Raw genomic sequence first — 15,855 nt, 5'->3', positions numbered from 1 at the left:
CGCCCCCCGCATTCCCCGCCCCGCGCCGCTCCTGGGCCCCCGGGGACCCGACTCGCGCGCTTGCGTGCTGCGGTCGGAGCGCCGGGCCCCGACAGCGCGGAGCGGGCTGGGGGCGGCGCGCCGGGAGGGCGGAGAGCGGCGCGTGGGGGGCGGGCGGGTGGGTGTCGGGGTGGGGATGTAGAAGATGTGACGCCGTGGTCCGGCAGTGCCAGACCTGCGGACGCGGTGCCCGCGGCTGCGATCGGATCCCGGGCGCTGCAGCGTCGGGAGGCAGCCCTCTCGAGAGTGGCGACCGCGGAGACTCCGAGCCCCAAACCCCCGCTCCCGGGCCGCCCGGCTCCCTGCGCTCCAGGGCCCGCGGAGAGTGCAGGGCCGAGCGGCGCAAGGCTGGGGGCCAGCGGACGCGGCCGCGCGCCGCCGGGTGGGAGGCTGGGGGGCCGGGGCCGGGGCCGGGGCCGCGTCCCGGAGCAGGTCGGAGGCCGGGGCCGAGGCCGGGGAGCAGCGGCTCCCCGCGCGGCTGCAGGAGCGCGGGGACCCCGGCAGGGTCCCGGTGGGGCCATGGCCGCCGGGAGCATCACCACGCTGCCCGCCCTGCCAGACGACGGTGGCAGCGGCGCCTTCCCTCCCGGCCACTTCAAGGACCCCAAGCGGCTGTACTGCAAAAACGGCGGCTTCTTCCTGCGCATTCACCCCGACGGCCGAGTGGACGGGGTCCGGGAGAAGAGCGACCCTCACAGTGAGTTCTGGCCCACCCACTGCCATCTCCTGGGGTCCCCCTCCCTCCATTCCTGCTTCCGCCCCACCCCACTGCCATCTCCTGGGGTCCCCCCTCCCTCCATTCCTGCCTCTGTCCCCACCCCGTTTCCATCTCCTGGGATTCCCCTCCCTCCATTCCTGCCTCCTCTCCACCCCACTTCCATCACCTGGAGTTCCCCCCTCATCCATTCCAGCCTCCGTCCCCACCCCGTTTCCATCTCCTGGGGGTGCTCCCCTCCGCTCCATTCCAGCCTCCTTGCTCCTTCCTTCTCTTCACTCCGACCCAATGGGACTGCGGTTTCTTTCTGCGCGGCCCTTGGCGGTTTCAGGTTCACCGCTGGTCTCCTCCTCCCCGCGCTGCGGTGTCGGGTTGGTGCTCCCACGGGCTTTGTGGGTGCCACTTTCCCCGGTAAACCCCTCCGGTGGGTGCGGAGCCGCAGGCCGCGCTGCGAGCTCCCTTCGCGCCGACAGCCTGTAGCATCGGGGATACCTGCGGCGAGGAGGTGCACACCCCCTCGAATTTTCGACCCCTTCTCTGTCGCACGAGCGCAGTCTCGCGGACCGAGACCTAGGGGACACCGCCAAATTACGTTCTTTATTGGAAGAACACCTTCCCAGAATCGCGCCTTTAAATACCTGTTTGATAGGACCTGAGCAGCTGACACACTGCTCTCACCCATCCCATTTGTTGGGATACTTACAGAAATAAGGATACTTATTTTTTCCGGAATTGCCGAAAGCTGGAAAAGCAAAAAATACGGACTTTGTGAATAAAATGCGCCAAATCCTTGTTTCAGTAGTAAAAACACCTGCAGTAATTAGCTTTGGAACTTTGAGCCGGTGTCCTCCTCCCTGAAATGGGGAAAACATGTAGCTTGAATCAGATTTGAAGATCAGGTGAAAATTTACATAAAGTGCGCAGAGGATTTCGTTTACCAGTCTACACTTTTGTGTAAAACTGTCCCTTTGAGGTTAGAGAACTAACACGGCTGAAATCATTGGTTGTCAAACGTTAGGCTGCATGGGAATCGCCTGGAGCGTTTGTTACAACTCGTTGCAGAGCCCTTTCTCCCTTAAGTCTGGAGTGGGGCCTGTCATTGGCGTTTCCAACGAGTTCCCAGGTGATGCTGGCGGCGCATCACCCACTCCTCCAGAGCAAAGAGGCATGAAATGGGCTGGTTGACATACACTGTTGGGATTTGAAATAAAAAAGGATCAGGAGATATTTTAACTGTCATCCTGTAAGTGTAGGTAAACACACGGTTTTAAAAGCTGTGTGTTCTGGCGTTCCCTCCTTCTGGGGTTTCAGATGAAGACTCTGATCCCCCATTTGCCTGAGCAAAGGTGCCCGGGGGCCTGCGACTCATTCCCCTGCGGGTATGTCTTTATCTTATGAAACTAATGAGTGTCTTCACTTGGGGATGAGGAGGAGGAAGCGGAGAAAGCTCTGCCACCAAACCTGAGTTGAAAAAGAACTGGGAAATGTGCTTTTGTAGTAGTTGGGTCTTTACTGATTCCAAAATAGCAACAAGCAAAAGATGCAGGTCTTTAATTTTTTTCAGGACTGCCGTAGTTTAAAAATGTTATCAGTCACTTACATCGTATATTAAAACTGAAAAGATGCATGTAAGCCAATATATGGGTTAGTGCTATTTCTCTATTTTGGTATCTTGAATAGCTGTCACCAGATTATCTCTGTGTGTTTGAAGGCTGTTCCGCCGCCATTGTCTGCTAGGCCAGCTCAACTGATGAGGGAAGGTGCATGTATGTCCCAGTTAGTTTTGTTCTTTTCCAGCAGCACAAACTGTTCATAATAGAAAAGCACATTCTATGACTAGAAGACAGAAGAACTCTCCTCCAGATCGGGTGCCCGTTGGGGCTACCCCTAGTACCTTTTAATTTTCTCAGACACTTTATTAGTTGCTGAATCAGTTTTTTTTTCTTCAAAGCCTTTGATACTCTATTTCCTGCAGAGTAAACCTGTAGGGGCTAGCGAGTGAGGGTACTTCTGCATTGCATACCACATTACCACTCTCGTAAAAACTACTGTTAGCTTTTTCTTCCCAACAGTGGATTGGGCTGTCATTTTTGTTATCTTATTTTACCTCAGTGGTTCTCAAACGGGGGTGGTTCCCCACCCCCAAAACATTTGGCAATGTCTGGAGACATTTTTGGTTGTCATACCCCGAAGGGTGCTACTGGCATCTAGTAGATAGCGGCCAGGGAGGCTGATGGACACCCTGCAATGCACAGGGCACCTCCCTAGTCCCCCAGCAAGATGACCCCAAATGTGAACAGTGCTAAGGTTGAGAAACTGCGTCAAACTGATAACTAGCTATAGACAAAATGATAAAGTGAAGAGGAGAGTACTCATCCAGACTTGTGGAGAGTACTGATTTTTCAAAGTCACTTTTTATCAGGCCTAAACATGATGAATCTAGACCACTTCTGTATAGCCCAACCTGGACTTAAGTTTAAGTACTGTATATTTTTCTGAGCTGGCGAAGGTGTGCCCATAGTTGACCAAACTAGGAGGAGACTGATGGGAAAGATATAAGAAAACAATGAGTGTGGACAGGACATAACATCCTCTCCACCACATCTCGATTCCCAGCAAACATGGAGAAGAGCAGAATTAATGGTTGCCTCAGCTTCCCACTGAATTATGGCTCCGATGTCTAGACCTATTTGAAAAGTTGAAGAACCCATAGCCCCAGTCCTCAAACTGTTTTGTCCACTTGACCTGAATACCTGTCCCTGGAGATCGAGTCCTTTGGCATTGACACTTTCTGTCCAGATGTCTTCTAAAATGCAAATACCTCTGAAAGGAAGAGTTCAGCCACTACCAGATTTTAACATTTAGTGTGAATTAAATTGTGGTTTCTTCTCCAAAAGCTGACCCAAAGGACCAGAGTTTAGGGAGGGATGCTTTGAAGGCTGGCATAAATGTGGGGTGCTGGCGAGGTGTGTGGGGGTGTGTGGCTCCGGTACTAAATGGGAGCCAGAGCAGGGAGAACAGAGGTGGACGTGAGAGGAGACGAAGGCCGACACGACTGAACAGCAGGCGTCCAACTGCTCAGTGTGGCTGCAGGTCACCTTAGCTTCAGTCCTGGGTGTTCACTTGAGTTGTTCACTCCCAGGGCCCGTTCCCCTGCACTTTCTCTGAGTCCTGGGTGAACCTTCATTTGACACATGTGTCGTGATGAAAGCAGGTGTGGTGACTGTCTGTGCCTGTCCAGTGTGCGTGCTGCACACCTATCTGGGCATCCTGGATATTTTGGTAGGCCTCTTCCAGACGTCCGTGGAATGTGTAAAATTAAGGGTACGCTGTACAGTGGCGAACCGTGTAAAGACATGCAGAAGAGAGAACATGCTGTCCCGAGCAGTGCGGACGCATTGGTGGAGTACGGTAAGTGAGATGCGTGCCGCTTGTGTACACTGGAGCATGAAATTGGCTCCAGATGCTCTTACTTAGGGGAAAATCAAGGTGGTTGGAAGTGCCAGATATACCGTTGGGCTTCTGCCAGGAGGTGACCGCCTGTTGCCCTCCTCTGTTTCCAGGCCCCCATGGACGCTGAGACTTGGAGAGGCCGAGGGACCTGCCCAGTGCCCAGGAGCAGGGATGGGTCCTGGTCGATCTGATGCCCTGCCCTGTGCCACGGCACATATCCGATGCCACCCAATCACAAAAACTCGGGCTTATGAAATTCAAAGGGACGCTTCTAGTTCACTGATCTCATTTTTGTGGAAAAGGATATTGAGGTTCAGGAAAGGAACTGATTTGAGGTTCACCTGCCGATTGATTTCCTCTTTGATCGTCTGAATGAGGCCACACCCTCTGGGTCCCCAATTTAGGTCCTCCGTTTCAGAGGACCTAGCCAGCTGGCTACTGACATAGCCAGCCCCTCTGAGGAATTCTCACTAGTTCACCTCTAGTAAGAATACAGGTCGCCTCTGGCTGTATTCCTGGGGGATTGGATAAAGCCACCTCTTCCTTTATGTAAACGGAACTATTGATTTAATGACACCAGGTGCTCTCCCCCTACCTTTTCTGGGGTAATATCTGGGGAGTGGATCACACTAACTTGCCCTAATGAACATGTTTACTGTAGTACACTGTGTGTTCAGTAAACAAATGAAGTAAGAATCTCGTAGCTCATTTAGTTGTGGAAATCATGGAATCGGTACAGCAATGAAAGGACAATTCATGAGTCATAGATATTACCACACCTAAGGAGCCTTTAAAGATGAGTTTGATGCCAAGTGACTTCAGCCTAGAAAAAGCAATATCCCCTTGTGACATGCCCTGAGGTCTCTCGCTGTATTTATGGAGTGGCCATGGTGTAATTAGACTTTAACTGTGGCGTAACAACCAGGTTCTAAGTATTCTCATTTTGATTTATGATGCCACTTTAAATGGATGGCCATGATTTTAATTTGAAAATAAAGTGTTACAGATGTAATAATCAAAACAAGAACCATCCTTTATACAATATAATTATAAAATTGATTCTATTCATCTCCACGTTGGTTCTCAGAAATCACCATCAACGATACGGAAAAAGGCGATTTAAGGTCTCACATTATTAGAACCATTATTTTCTAACCACAAGGTGCCGGCACGACAGGATGGTAACTACACATGTGCCATGGCCTTTGCTTGTGTTTCCAATTCCAGTGTGTGCTGATTTTCCACACACCCTGCTTGGGCCCCTTTGTCCTGTAGCACACATCTGCGAGGAGGCTGGCCTAGAAGAGTCTATTCTAGAGCAGGCAAACCAACACATTCGGGCGCAAACCGCATTCACTACCATAGTCTGTCCAAAAAGTATATTTCATTCTGTTTTGAGATTGAGCTTACCATTTTCTGCACTCTGAAATCAGGGATCTGGTCTTGTATTTCATTTACATGTTGTCGGTTCTCCTAATATTTAATGCTCGGTAGTCTGGAAAATAATTTGGGGTAACAGTTTTCAGTGTAGAATTTTCGTTGTACCGTTAGGAAGTGTAGTGGTGGCACCAGGACTTTCAGTGTCCCCTATTGTGTCTATTGTTCCATTAATTAGAGCATTCTCTTTTGCTCTCAAACTCTCCCTCTAAACCACAGGAACTGAGGTGAGGGCTGAAAGGAAAATGGTCACTCCCAGGGAACCTCACCCACTGAGTGTAGACTGTGGTTCTTAGAAGCCAGACCAGTTCCTTCTAAATGCCTGTGGGATATTTTTAGTTTGAGGAAATTTGGAGGACCTGGAGGCAACAGACCGCCAATATTCAGTGTTTAATTTATGTCTCATCCCAATTGTCCTCTGTCGCTCTTCCTGCACACGGTGACTTTTGAGTTGATCAATGTATCCTTAATGCTTACTCATTCATTTACAGAAATCCTGTGTGTGTGTGTGTGTGTGTGTGTGTGTGTGTGGTGAGAATGTCTGTATTTGTATTTGCAAACGGCTACTTACTTCCCCTCTAAATTGAATTATCCCATAGACTTCTGAAACAAAAGTTTCACTGATTTTCAAGATATTCTGGAGATTTAAAAAAAAAAAAAAAAAAAAAAAATGAAGAGGAAGTATGTGAATATTAAGTGTTATGTCCCGGGTATAATTGAACTATTGAAAGAAATTTTTCTGGTTTAATTTATAGTTGAGCTATCCATTAATTTACAGTTAAAATTTATAATTAGCCAACCACTCAAATTAGCCAAGAAAGAAGTATTTTCTCAAAGGGAATTTGTATAGAGTGGTTGTGATCTGGCTAAGATTCTGTGAGTGGATTATTCTGAGAGAAGGTGCTGGCACATGAAGGTGGGAACCATGACTTCTCCGTATAAACAACATCATAAAAGGCTTGTACCTGTTACTCAGGGAGTGCTCACTAAATGTCAGCCGATGATGAAACATTCTGCGTGGGCCTTCCTGTGGAATGACTACGCCTGGGCCATGTACTATCTGAAGCTTGGTCGAGGTTTATTGTTCTCTTGTAGCAGCACGGACATTGAGACACTGGTCAGTCTTAATGAAGATGGTTATGTGTAACCAGGGTATATTTGGAGATCTTAGAGGCTGGCTATTGGCATTTCTTAGGGTATTGGCGTTTCATAGTGTTACAGAAAGATGAATCGTTTTTTCAGGATAGTTTGAAACTCTCATTAAGAATTCTGTTTTCTTTCCAAAGCATTTAAGAGTCGTATCACGTACTGTGTGACGTTCAGCTCCTCAGGTACGCTGTGCATCGTTTGTTCGTCCATCCCTTCGTGGCCGATATCCCAGAATCTGTCCTCTTTTCTACTTCATCTCCTTTTCTCTTTTTAACTCTGGATTCTGCCCTCAGTGTTCTATTTCAGTCATTTGGGCCCCAGCAGCCTTCCAGTTCCATCACGTGGCCTTGTCCAGCTTGTTACCTTGCTTCTCACATTTGACACTATTGCCTGCATCTGTCTTCTTGAGAATTTCATGGCTTCTGCTACACCACATCAACCTCATTCTCCTCTCACCTACCCAGCTGTCTTTTCTTCTGGGCTCTCCCTCCTTTGGTCTTTTGCTTTCAGATTCCCCAGGGCCCTGGTTTGGGCCCTCTCCCCTCCTTTCTGTGACCTCTGTTCCTTCAGCACATCGTTTCTAGTCTCTCTCCGGTGTCCTATGTGTGTCAGCACTGTCTCTCATGGTGTGAGGGATAGATACACTGTCACAGCCTCATTCATTGCTGAATGAACAACAGGCTGAGGCCTGTGAAGAGGTTCAATCTATAGTTGTCGAGTGAGTTAGAACTTTAAATAAGTAAGCATAAATACTTCAGTATGAGGCATGGAAAATGGATATACTGCATATAGCATCACTGTAGTTCTTTCTGGAGACCCCTGGAAGCAATAAAGCTAAAACATAATCATTTGTGAGGATTACTTTTTATTGTGGAAGGTTTCCTTTTCAGCTATTGAATAACGTATCAATATTTCTAGCCAATTGCAGAACTTGCTATTGTGCTCTCATTAAGGAAAGCAGATCGAAGAATTCATACTTGAATCAGACACTTTAAATCTCTCAAGTCTAAAGCCAGTGAATCATTTGATAAATTAGGATTCAGAGCTGTCTGGGAGCGCAGTGAGTATCCTTTTTGGCTGTAAGGAAGTGGCACCAATCGTTTCACCCTAAAATTCATTCAGATTTATGAGCCAGCCAGTATTCATCACAACAATCTGAAAACTCTTTAAAAGGACAGAAATTATGTGACAAAGTGAGTCATAGTCTTTGTGATGTGATGTCTGCAAGGGTGGGTGGGAGAAATTGCCGAATGACCAGATTCGCTCTACTCCTTTCTAAACTGAATCATTTTGCAAACAGAAAACAATTCGTATGTTTTTAGGTGGTCATTACATAAATAGGAAAGGAAGAGAGGAACAGAATCAAATAATACCCCCGTTTAGAGAATTATTTTTTGAAATATATTACTTGATGTACAGTCTTTGTTTTGAATTAGAAACAAAATTAATCTCTCTACTACCTAATAGTGTATATCTTTTAATCTAACACCTGCTGTAAATCATATATATGTGTATGTATGTGTGTGTGTATATATATAAATATATATACACATATATATGTGTATGTATGTGTTTATACATATATATATATATGTATATATATACACAAATATATATATAAAAACTATATATATATATATATATAGTTACTTTTTCTTGCCTAGATTGTTTTTTGATTCTCCTGTGTCATTTGACCTTTCTCCTCATAGCTATTTCTAGCCTTGGCTCATTTGAAGATGGTGTGTGTGTGTGTGTTTGTGTATGTTGTGGGAGTGTCATTTACTCACTGGCTAGATGACTGCTTGAACTGGATGGGGACTCAAAAGAGGAAGATCCCTCTCATTTTGAAAATTCTGATTCTGGGATGGTATCGTCTTGCATTTTGTGTGGTTGGTTTTCTTTTGTTACTTTTCATCTTATTAGAAACAGAAGTTTGGAGGGCCTTTCTCTGAGTCCAATTTAGATTAATAAGATTGATTAACCTTAATTCCTTATTTTCTTTGGGGTAATGCATGTGTCAAAAAATTATGTGAAAAGAGAAATATTCTATTTTGAGTGTATTCCTAAGTTTTAGAAGTTCTTATTGCATACTGATAGTTATGCATTACTCAAAAAACTCAATAATTTAGTAATGGGAATATAACGCAAGTGAAATTGGGAGGACAATCTTGCTAACTAGTTTCACAGAGGATCCTAATTTATACAGAAGACGTAGACAGCACGTGTTGGGTTAAAAAATAATGAATTGCAGCAACACTTTAGCTGTTACAGGGTCAGAAAAGAGAGGCAGATAATTTTGGAGGGAGATTATTAAAGCCATGAAGGAGTCACGGGATCTGTCCAGCCGTGGCTGGACCCCTGGGGAGACTGCCATAGTGACGGGCACAGACCCTGTCCCTTGCAAGTAGGGGAAGGACTACTGTATTCCTAGGGCCTTGGTATTTACTGAATATTGAAGGAATGAATGAATGAAATTCTTGAAAACATGCTCTGTGTCAGCTTTACAAATCCTATGTTTCATCTTGAATACAAAATTATTGAACAAGTATCATTACTCTCATCTTATAGAAAAGAACGCGGTTTTTAGAATTGGCTTTTCAAAACATGATCTCTGTCTGTGACAACACGTAATGAATTGTACATTCTAGACATCTAAGTGTTTAGAACACATTAAGTATTGTTTATGGCCAGCATTCCAGAGGACAATGTAGCAGAAATTTGAGTAGAAATAGTGATTTAAGAAAATAATTTAAGCTCTCCCCAGAGGCTTTGCCATGTCCAGCGAAGTTAGTCTCTGCCATCTTTTCTCCCACCTCTTACTACGTTCTTTTTTTATTTAGAAAGTATTTCTGTCATGATTTAGTATAAAATAATTCTTTAATATTTTGGGGTTGCTTTCTGAAAAACTCAAAGATATTTAAATGGCATATACAAAAATAGAAAGACATAATTAAGGATAAAAACTGTATAAGAATGGAACAAACCTCAAAGACGGGGTCTGGAAGATTAAAATGCAGTGTAAGCTAGGGCATGCAGAAAATGTAAAGAGAATAACCAAAAGGTTTTAAAGGTATAATTAGGCCTTTTCAAGGAAATTGAGATAGGCTCACATTTTAAGGACACGTGATATAAGATTAAATGCCCCCCAGAGCAGATATACTTGGATCATTTTATCGTCTTCACCAAGTGAGATTGTCAGTCAACCAATACTTTTTTGAGTTTCTACCATGTGAGGAAATAACGACCAAAACACACAAAAATAGATCAAGAAAGCACTTAGACACATCCAGAAACATGTCTAAAATTAAACTCCTCTTTTCTTGACTTCCCCTTTTTTGGCTTTCCCATATTTTTTAAAAGGTATCACCATCTTTCTTGCCAACAAGGTCCATCTTGGAGTGAATTTCTACACTGCATTTCCGCAGTGCTTACTCCCCTTCCTCCGGTCTGTGCACCTGGGCTCTGTAGCGTCTTTCCCACCCAGGCTGGTCTCTACGCTCTTGTCGCAGCTGCTCCAATTGTGTCCCCGACTTGTACAGCTGCCTTCTAACCGGTCCCATCTGCATTAATCTCCGGGGGCTGCCAAGCAAGACACCATCGATCCAGCGTCCTCATAGTTTGGAGGCTAGAAGTCGAAGAGTAAGGTGCCCGCAGGTTCAAGGCCTGTCTCTGTGCCTTGCAGGTGGTCCCCTTCTTGCTGCCTCTTCACGTGGTCGTCCCTCTGTGGACACAAAGTTCCTCTTGTAAGGACAGCAGGCAGATTGGGTTAGGACCCACCCTCACCCCAAGGTAACTAATCACCTCTTTGGAGGCCCCGTCTCAAGTACAGGCATTTTCTGAGGCACTGGGGATAGGGCTTCATATGTGAATTGGGGGGCATGCAGTTCAGCCCTTAAAACCATCTAATCAAGTAGATACTGTTCTTTGACAGTGAAATCTCTCCAAAGAGCAGCCGGGTCATGTTATTCGTCTCCTCAGAAAAGCACTATGGCCTTGAAAGAGTGGAGTCTCCTGCATACCCACTGCTTACAGATGTGGCACTGGGGAAAGTCTGGAAGAATCACGGAGAAAAGGAAAGTTACCAGCAGATGGATGGTTGTCGTAGACACCAAAAAGTGGGATAAAGATGTTTTCAGGAGACTGTAGATGGGTAGTACACAGGATGCATTCCTTGAAAAAAAATTCCGACAGGCTCGAGAACAGTAAGGAAAGAAAAAAATACAAAAAGTAGTAAATAGGGTAATAACTATAATGGATGAGTAGCAATCGACATAGGCTTAATATGTTCATTTCAATGGAATATTTGACTGAATTTCTTCTGACAACCTCTACAAAACAAGTACGTTTTCTCAGAAGAGAGTCTAGAGTTTTTCATGTTCTGGCTTCTTAAGCCAGAACTAGAAGTATGCTCTGTCTCTCTAAAGGGTGAAAAATTAAAGATGAAGAAAATTGGGTTTGTTATCATGTGGGTTTATTATCATGATCTAAAAGAATTCTTAACAGACAGCTGACCCTGTTATTTAACTGTCACAAAAAAAAGCAATGCCTTTGATTCTTATTCTAAATCAGTTCTAATTTTTGTAGACCCTCCACCTAGCTTTTAACAGCAATGTAGCCAGTACCCCCATAAACGGCAGAATTCATTTAGTTAGTTATTCACATACACGTCCTGCAACGCAACTCATTTTTCTTGGAAGGCACTGTAGGAAGTTATATTACTCAAAGTTAGCTATTCTTTGAGTGTTTTAATGAGATTAGGGAAAAAAAACCAGTTGGGCTATCTGTTTGGTTACACCTAACCTGAATATTTTCCTGACCTAAATTATTTTTGGCCTTGCTTAATGATGCAGAACTGTAGAGCTTTATGTTGTAGGATTCTGAGGGATCTTGGCCTTGACTAATGGGTGTCAGCTCAGAAGCGGGTGGCTGTTCCTGTCAGGCCCCTCTGTTTTTCTAGAAGGAGCCTAACGCCCACCACGGCTCATAGGTAAAGTGTGTGGTTCTGCTCTCTAGGTAGGCCGGAGAGCAGAACTTTTTAAAAGTCCTGCTGTGGGGCATATTTATGGCAGTTTGACTCAAGGATATATGGTGCATCTTCCCCCAGGTTGGGGATTTTCACAGGGGAGGGGCGGGGTCTATGGACAAGCCTGCTGTGTGGAGATGCTCGTCACCTGGTGACCTGCCCTTGGATTTTTAGTCAGGGCTCTCCTCCGAAATGGCCACTAGGAGATCCATGTGGGATAGGGAGGAGAGGACGAGGGGGAGGGAGGGATTTATGTTAAGGAATTGACTCATTCAATTATGGAAGCTGGTAACCGGTCAGGCCCAGAGGAGACCTGATCTTGTGGTTCAAGTTCAAGAGGCCGCCTGCTGGCAGGATTTCTTCTTCTTCAGGGGAGGTCAGTCTGTTGTTCTATTCAGCCTGCAAGTGACTGGATGATCTGCTTTGCTCAAAGCCTACCGATTTAATGTAAATCTCATCCAAAAACACTTGCACCAAAAAACCCAGAATAATGTTGGACCACATATCTGGGCACCATGCCCCAGCTAAGTTGACACATACAATTAACCCTCACAGGGCCACTGCTGGCACAAATCCTAGACTGGCTACATGTCCAGCCCAGGCTTGGACAGGCCCAGATTATCCACTGCCATGTCCCAAGGCCATGGGTCGTTTCCTGACAGAGGCACTAGACTGGCGGCCTCTTATAATAACACTGAGAGGGTTCGCTTTGCTTTGGTCCCCAGCTCACCACTGAGGCCCTCAGGACTGGTGCTTGCCAGGGGACCTGGGGTCTCGCTTCCTTCCTCTCTGCCTCCTCTTGCTTCTCCTCCTCCTCCTCCTCCTTCTTCTTTTATAATTGCGGTGTTAGTTTCAGGTACACAACATAATGATTGGGTTGTGTACATACTGTGGAATGATCACCACAGTAAGTCTAGTTAACATCCATCACCTCACATAGTTACAGATTTTCTTTCCTTGTGATGAGAACTTTTAATATCTATTTTCTAAGCAACTTCCATATACACAGTACAGTATTGTTAGCTTTATTCCTGCCCTCCATTGCATCTCAGGACTTACTTATTTTATAATTGCAAGTTTGTGCCTTTTGACACCTTTACCCATTTCCCCACCCTACCTCTGGCAACCACCAGTCTGGTCTCTGTGAAGGTTTTTTTTAAAATAGATTCCACATATCTGTCTTTGTCTCTTTGACTTACTTTACTTCGCATAATTCCCTCAATGGCAGCATTTTCTCCTTTTTATAACAGAAAACTGTTTCACTGTACATATACGCCACATTTTCTTTCTCCATTCATCCATCAGTAGATACAGAGGTTGTTTCTACGTCTTGGCCCTTGTGAATAATGCTGCAATCATCATGTGAGTGCAGATGACTGTTTGAGATAGTGATTTCGTTTGTTTTGGATAAATACCCAGTAGTAGGATTGCCAGATCATATGGTAGTTTTAGTTTTTTTGCGGAACAGCCATGCTGTTTTTCACTGGCGTCCTCTGGTTCTCCTTCCTCTGACATGTGTGGGTTAGATTCGCTTCTTTAGGATGTCCGAAAACAAGGACAATGACCCTATTCCAGAAGAAGGGACATGATTAGATTAAACAGACAGAAAGGACTGCCACACAGATCAGTGGTGCTTACACACGGAAACGTGTCCACTGTGGTTGCCCGTGGTTCTGGAAAGGATACTGCCATCTGCTCCGAAGGCCCCCTGCCACCCCCATCACAGAGCTGCCCTGGGCCGCAGATGCCTGCGCCTGAGGACGGCAGCAGAGGAGGGGATTGAGGCTGCACTGAGATTAGGCCGAGCAGCTGCTGGCTGTCTTTGTTTTCACGTGTTCTGCTCTGTGAGTGCCAATGTCTGTTGCTTCTGTCATAGCATCATCCTCGTTTCCTGTGGAGGAAAATTCCACTGAGTAGAAGCAGCAAGATCAGCACCACTAGAGGCACCTCAGCTCCAGGTGGTCTGAGCCTCCTGAGACGCCCAGGGTGAAAGACGGAAGGGAAGGGGGCTTGCAGATGCCAGCCTCCTTTGCAGAATCGGTGAGGGCACTGCAGGGAGAGCAGGGGGTCTGAGGGGTGCCGTTGGTCTGGGCCCGAAGCGGGGGCTCTCGCCTGCACTGTCGCTCTCCCTTACCTGCCCCCGGGCCAGGTGGGGCTCCTGCATTGGGTCTCGTCGTTGACCTCTGTGTCCTCAGGGGCAAGGTGTCTCCCATTGGGGAGCTGAGGACCATGCCACTCAATGCACAGATCTCAATGTGCCAATTTGCAGCAGAATGGCACCAAATGGCAAATTCTCTTTGGGAGCTTAGTTGCTGTAAACAAAATAGACGAGAGCGCTCCACTGCGTGGTGAGCTTCGCGTGGCTGGATCCGTGTGAGGTTTGGGGACATTGAGGGGCGTTCTGTCTGTGTACTCGGTTTCTTCTTTGAGGTAGGAGGCAGCATATCTCTGACAGGTGTGGTTGTGGGCTGGGCGGCCTGCGGAACACGGCATCAGTTCATGTGGCCCCTGTAGAGAAGGGAAGGGGACGGGGACCTGGGAAGTGCCCCCAGTTGCCGGCCACTTGCTGAGGGTGCACCTGAGGCTGGACACCCCACATCCCTAGTAACACCTGTCGGGATGGCTGTGCCACTTCCAGGCGCACCCCTGTTGTGTCTGCTCGGCAGCTCGAGTGTAGGAGTGGAGAAACCAGATGGCTCTATTGACCCAAAATGGGGCCTCAGCTTTAGAAATGTGGGAATGAAAAAGCAGGGACTTGAGTGAGGAAGTGGAGCCCAAGAGGCTTAGGGCGGGTAGATAAATGGCGGAGTCAAGATCAGTAAAGTCACGAGGCTGAAAACCCAGCAGCCGGCCATGATGGTGTCCCGTGTTACAGCTGAAGATGAAGCAGCTGGGGAATGGTGACAGGGACATGAGTAGTCAGTACACGTTGCTGAATTCGATAAGCCACGGGTCTTTGAGGCGAGGCTGTGGTTGGGTCTTCTTATGAACAGGGATGTCTTTCGAGATGAGGCCAAGGGCCACAATTGCAAAGTTTTCAGTGAGTGGCAGTGACCAATCAGTGGTTGGCACCAGCAAGGAGGAAAAGAGGGTAAGAACCGTGAAGGAGAAAAGGCTTTAGTCTGGTGGCAGGAAGGTAATAGTCATAGATGCCATTAAGGATGCCAGAAAGAGGCTTCCTGCGTCAAGCTGGGAGAAGACTGATCCCAGCTCACAATGGCTGTTCTGAAGAATTGGCCGGACCCCAGTGTGCCTAGTGCCCGTGGTGTTGTAATGGCCTGTGGTGACCAGCCGTCCTTAGCATTTGGGTGTCGCAAGGAGCCTGTTATTCATTTTTAAAAACATCAGTGTTGGAACAGATAAACTATAAAGCATCTTCCTGGTTTAAAAGTTCTTTCCATGAATCTGAAAAAATGCAAATCAGGAGTTAAACTCTTGTATTACCTAAGTGGAAGAATATACTCAGATTCCGAATAATCTTTTCTTCACATGAAAATCTTCATCCCCTTAGAGACAGAGGTAGAATACCTTACATTCTTGGGGAAAATAGGTAATTGTAGTAAAAAAGGTGTGAATTGAGCAAAATAAGATATACTTGTTTCTAGTCTTGGAACAATTTACTTGGAGGGATCAGACTCTATTCCATGCCTGAGATAAGAGATTTCAGTTCAGAGCCTGTCAAACACAATCACTTTCTGTGCCTAAATAATGGCGAGATGTGTTTCTCTCTTATATAGTCTCACGTATCTTTTGGAGGAAGCAGAAAGAATAAATTAAACTGGGGGAGCAGACAGGTAAGGGAGGCAGGAAGTAGAAGAGGGAAAGGAAGAAAGAGAAACAACCAAACACAGTCAAGACGCAAGAGAAGATTTCAAGAGAAGATTTTGCCCGAAACAGACTTTCATATTCAAAAGTCCTGAGTAATTAATTGTGTGGGGCTCTTGGCGTTCTCTTCAGAGAGTGGTTCCAAATCTGACAAGGTTCGAAAGCAGCAAAAGAACACAAAATGACGTGATTTCATGGCACAGGGGAAGGAAAT

The 15,855-nt window shown here is 46.3% G+C and overlaps 1 protein-coding gene across 1 annotated transcript in view; it reads left to right on the top strand.

Moving 5' to 3' along the window:
- Positions 1-157: 157 nt before the first annotated feature.
- The window catches only part of FGF2 (fibroblast growth factor 2), a 50,147-nt gene continuing 34,449 nt past the window's right edge, over positions 158-15,855 (top strand). Inside the window, exon 1 of the mRNA XM_074338547.2 lies at positions 158-736. Within this exon, the coding sequence (XP_074194648.1) occupies positions 559-736 (178 nt within the window). The 5' untranslated portion in view covers positions 158-558. The remainder of the gene's footprint in view (positions 737-15,855) is intronic.

Source organism: Rhinolophus sinicus, chromosome 15, assembly GCF_057876585.1.
Source record: "Rhinolophus sinicus isolate RSI-liver-muscle chromosome 15, RSI-T2T, whole genome shotgun sequence".
In the NCBI taxonomy this organism is placed as follows: Eukaryota; Metazoa; Chordata; class Mammalia; order Chiroptera; family Rhinolophidae; genus Rhinolophus; species Rhinolophus sinicus.
Note: the sequence above shows the minus strand (reverse complement) of the source record. Positions and strands in the feature narration are given on the sequence as shown.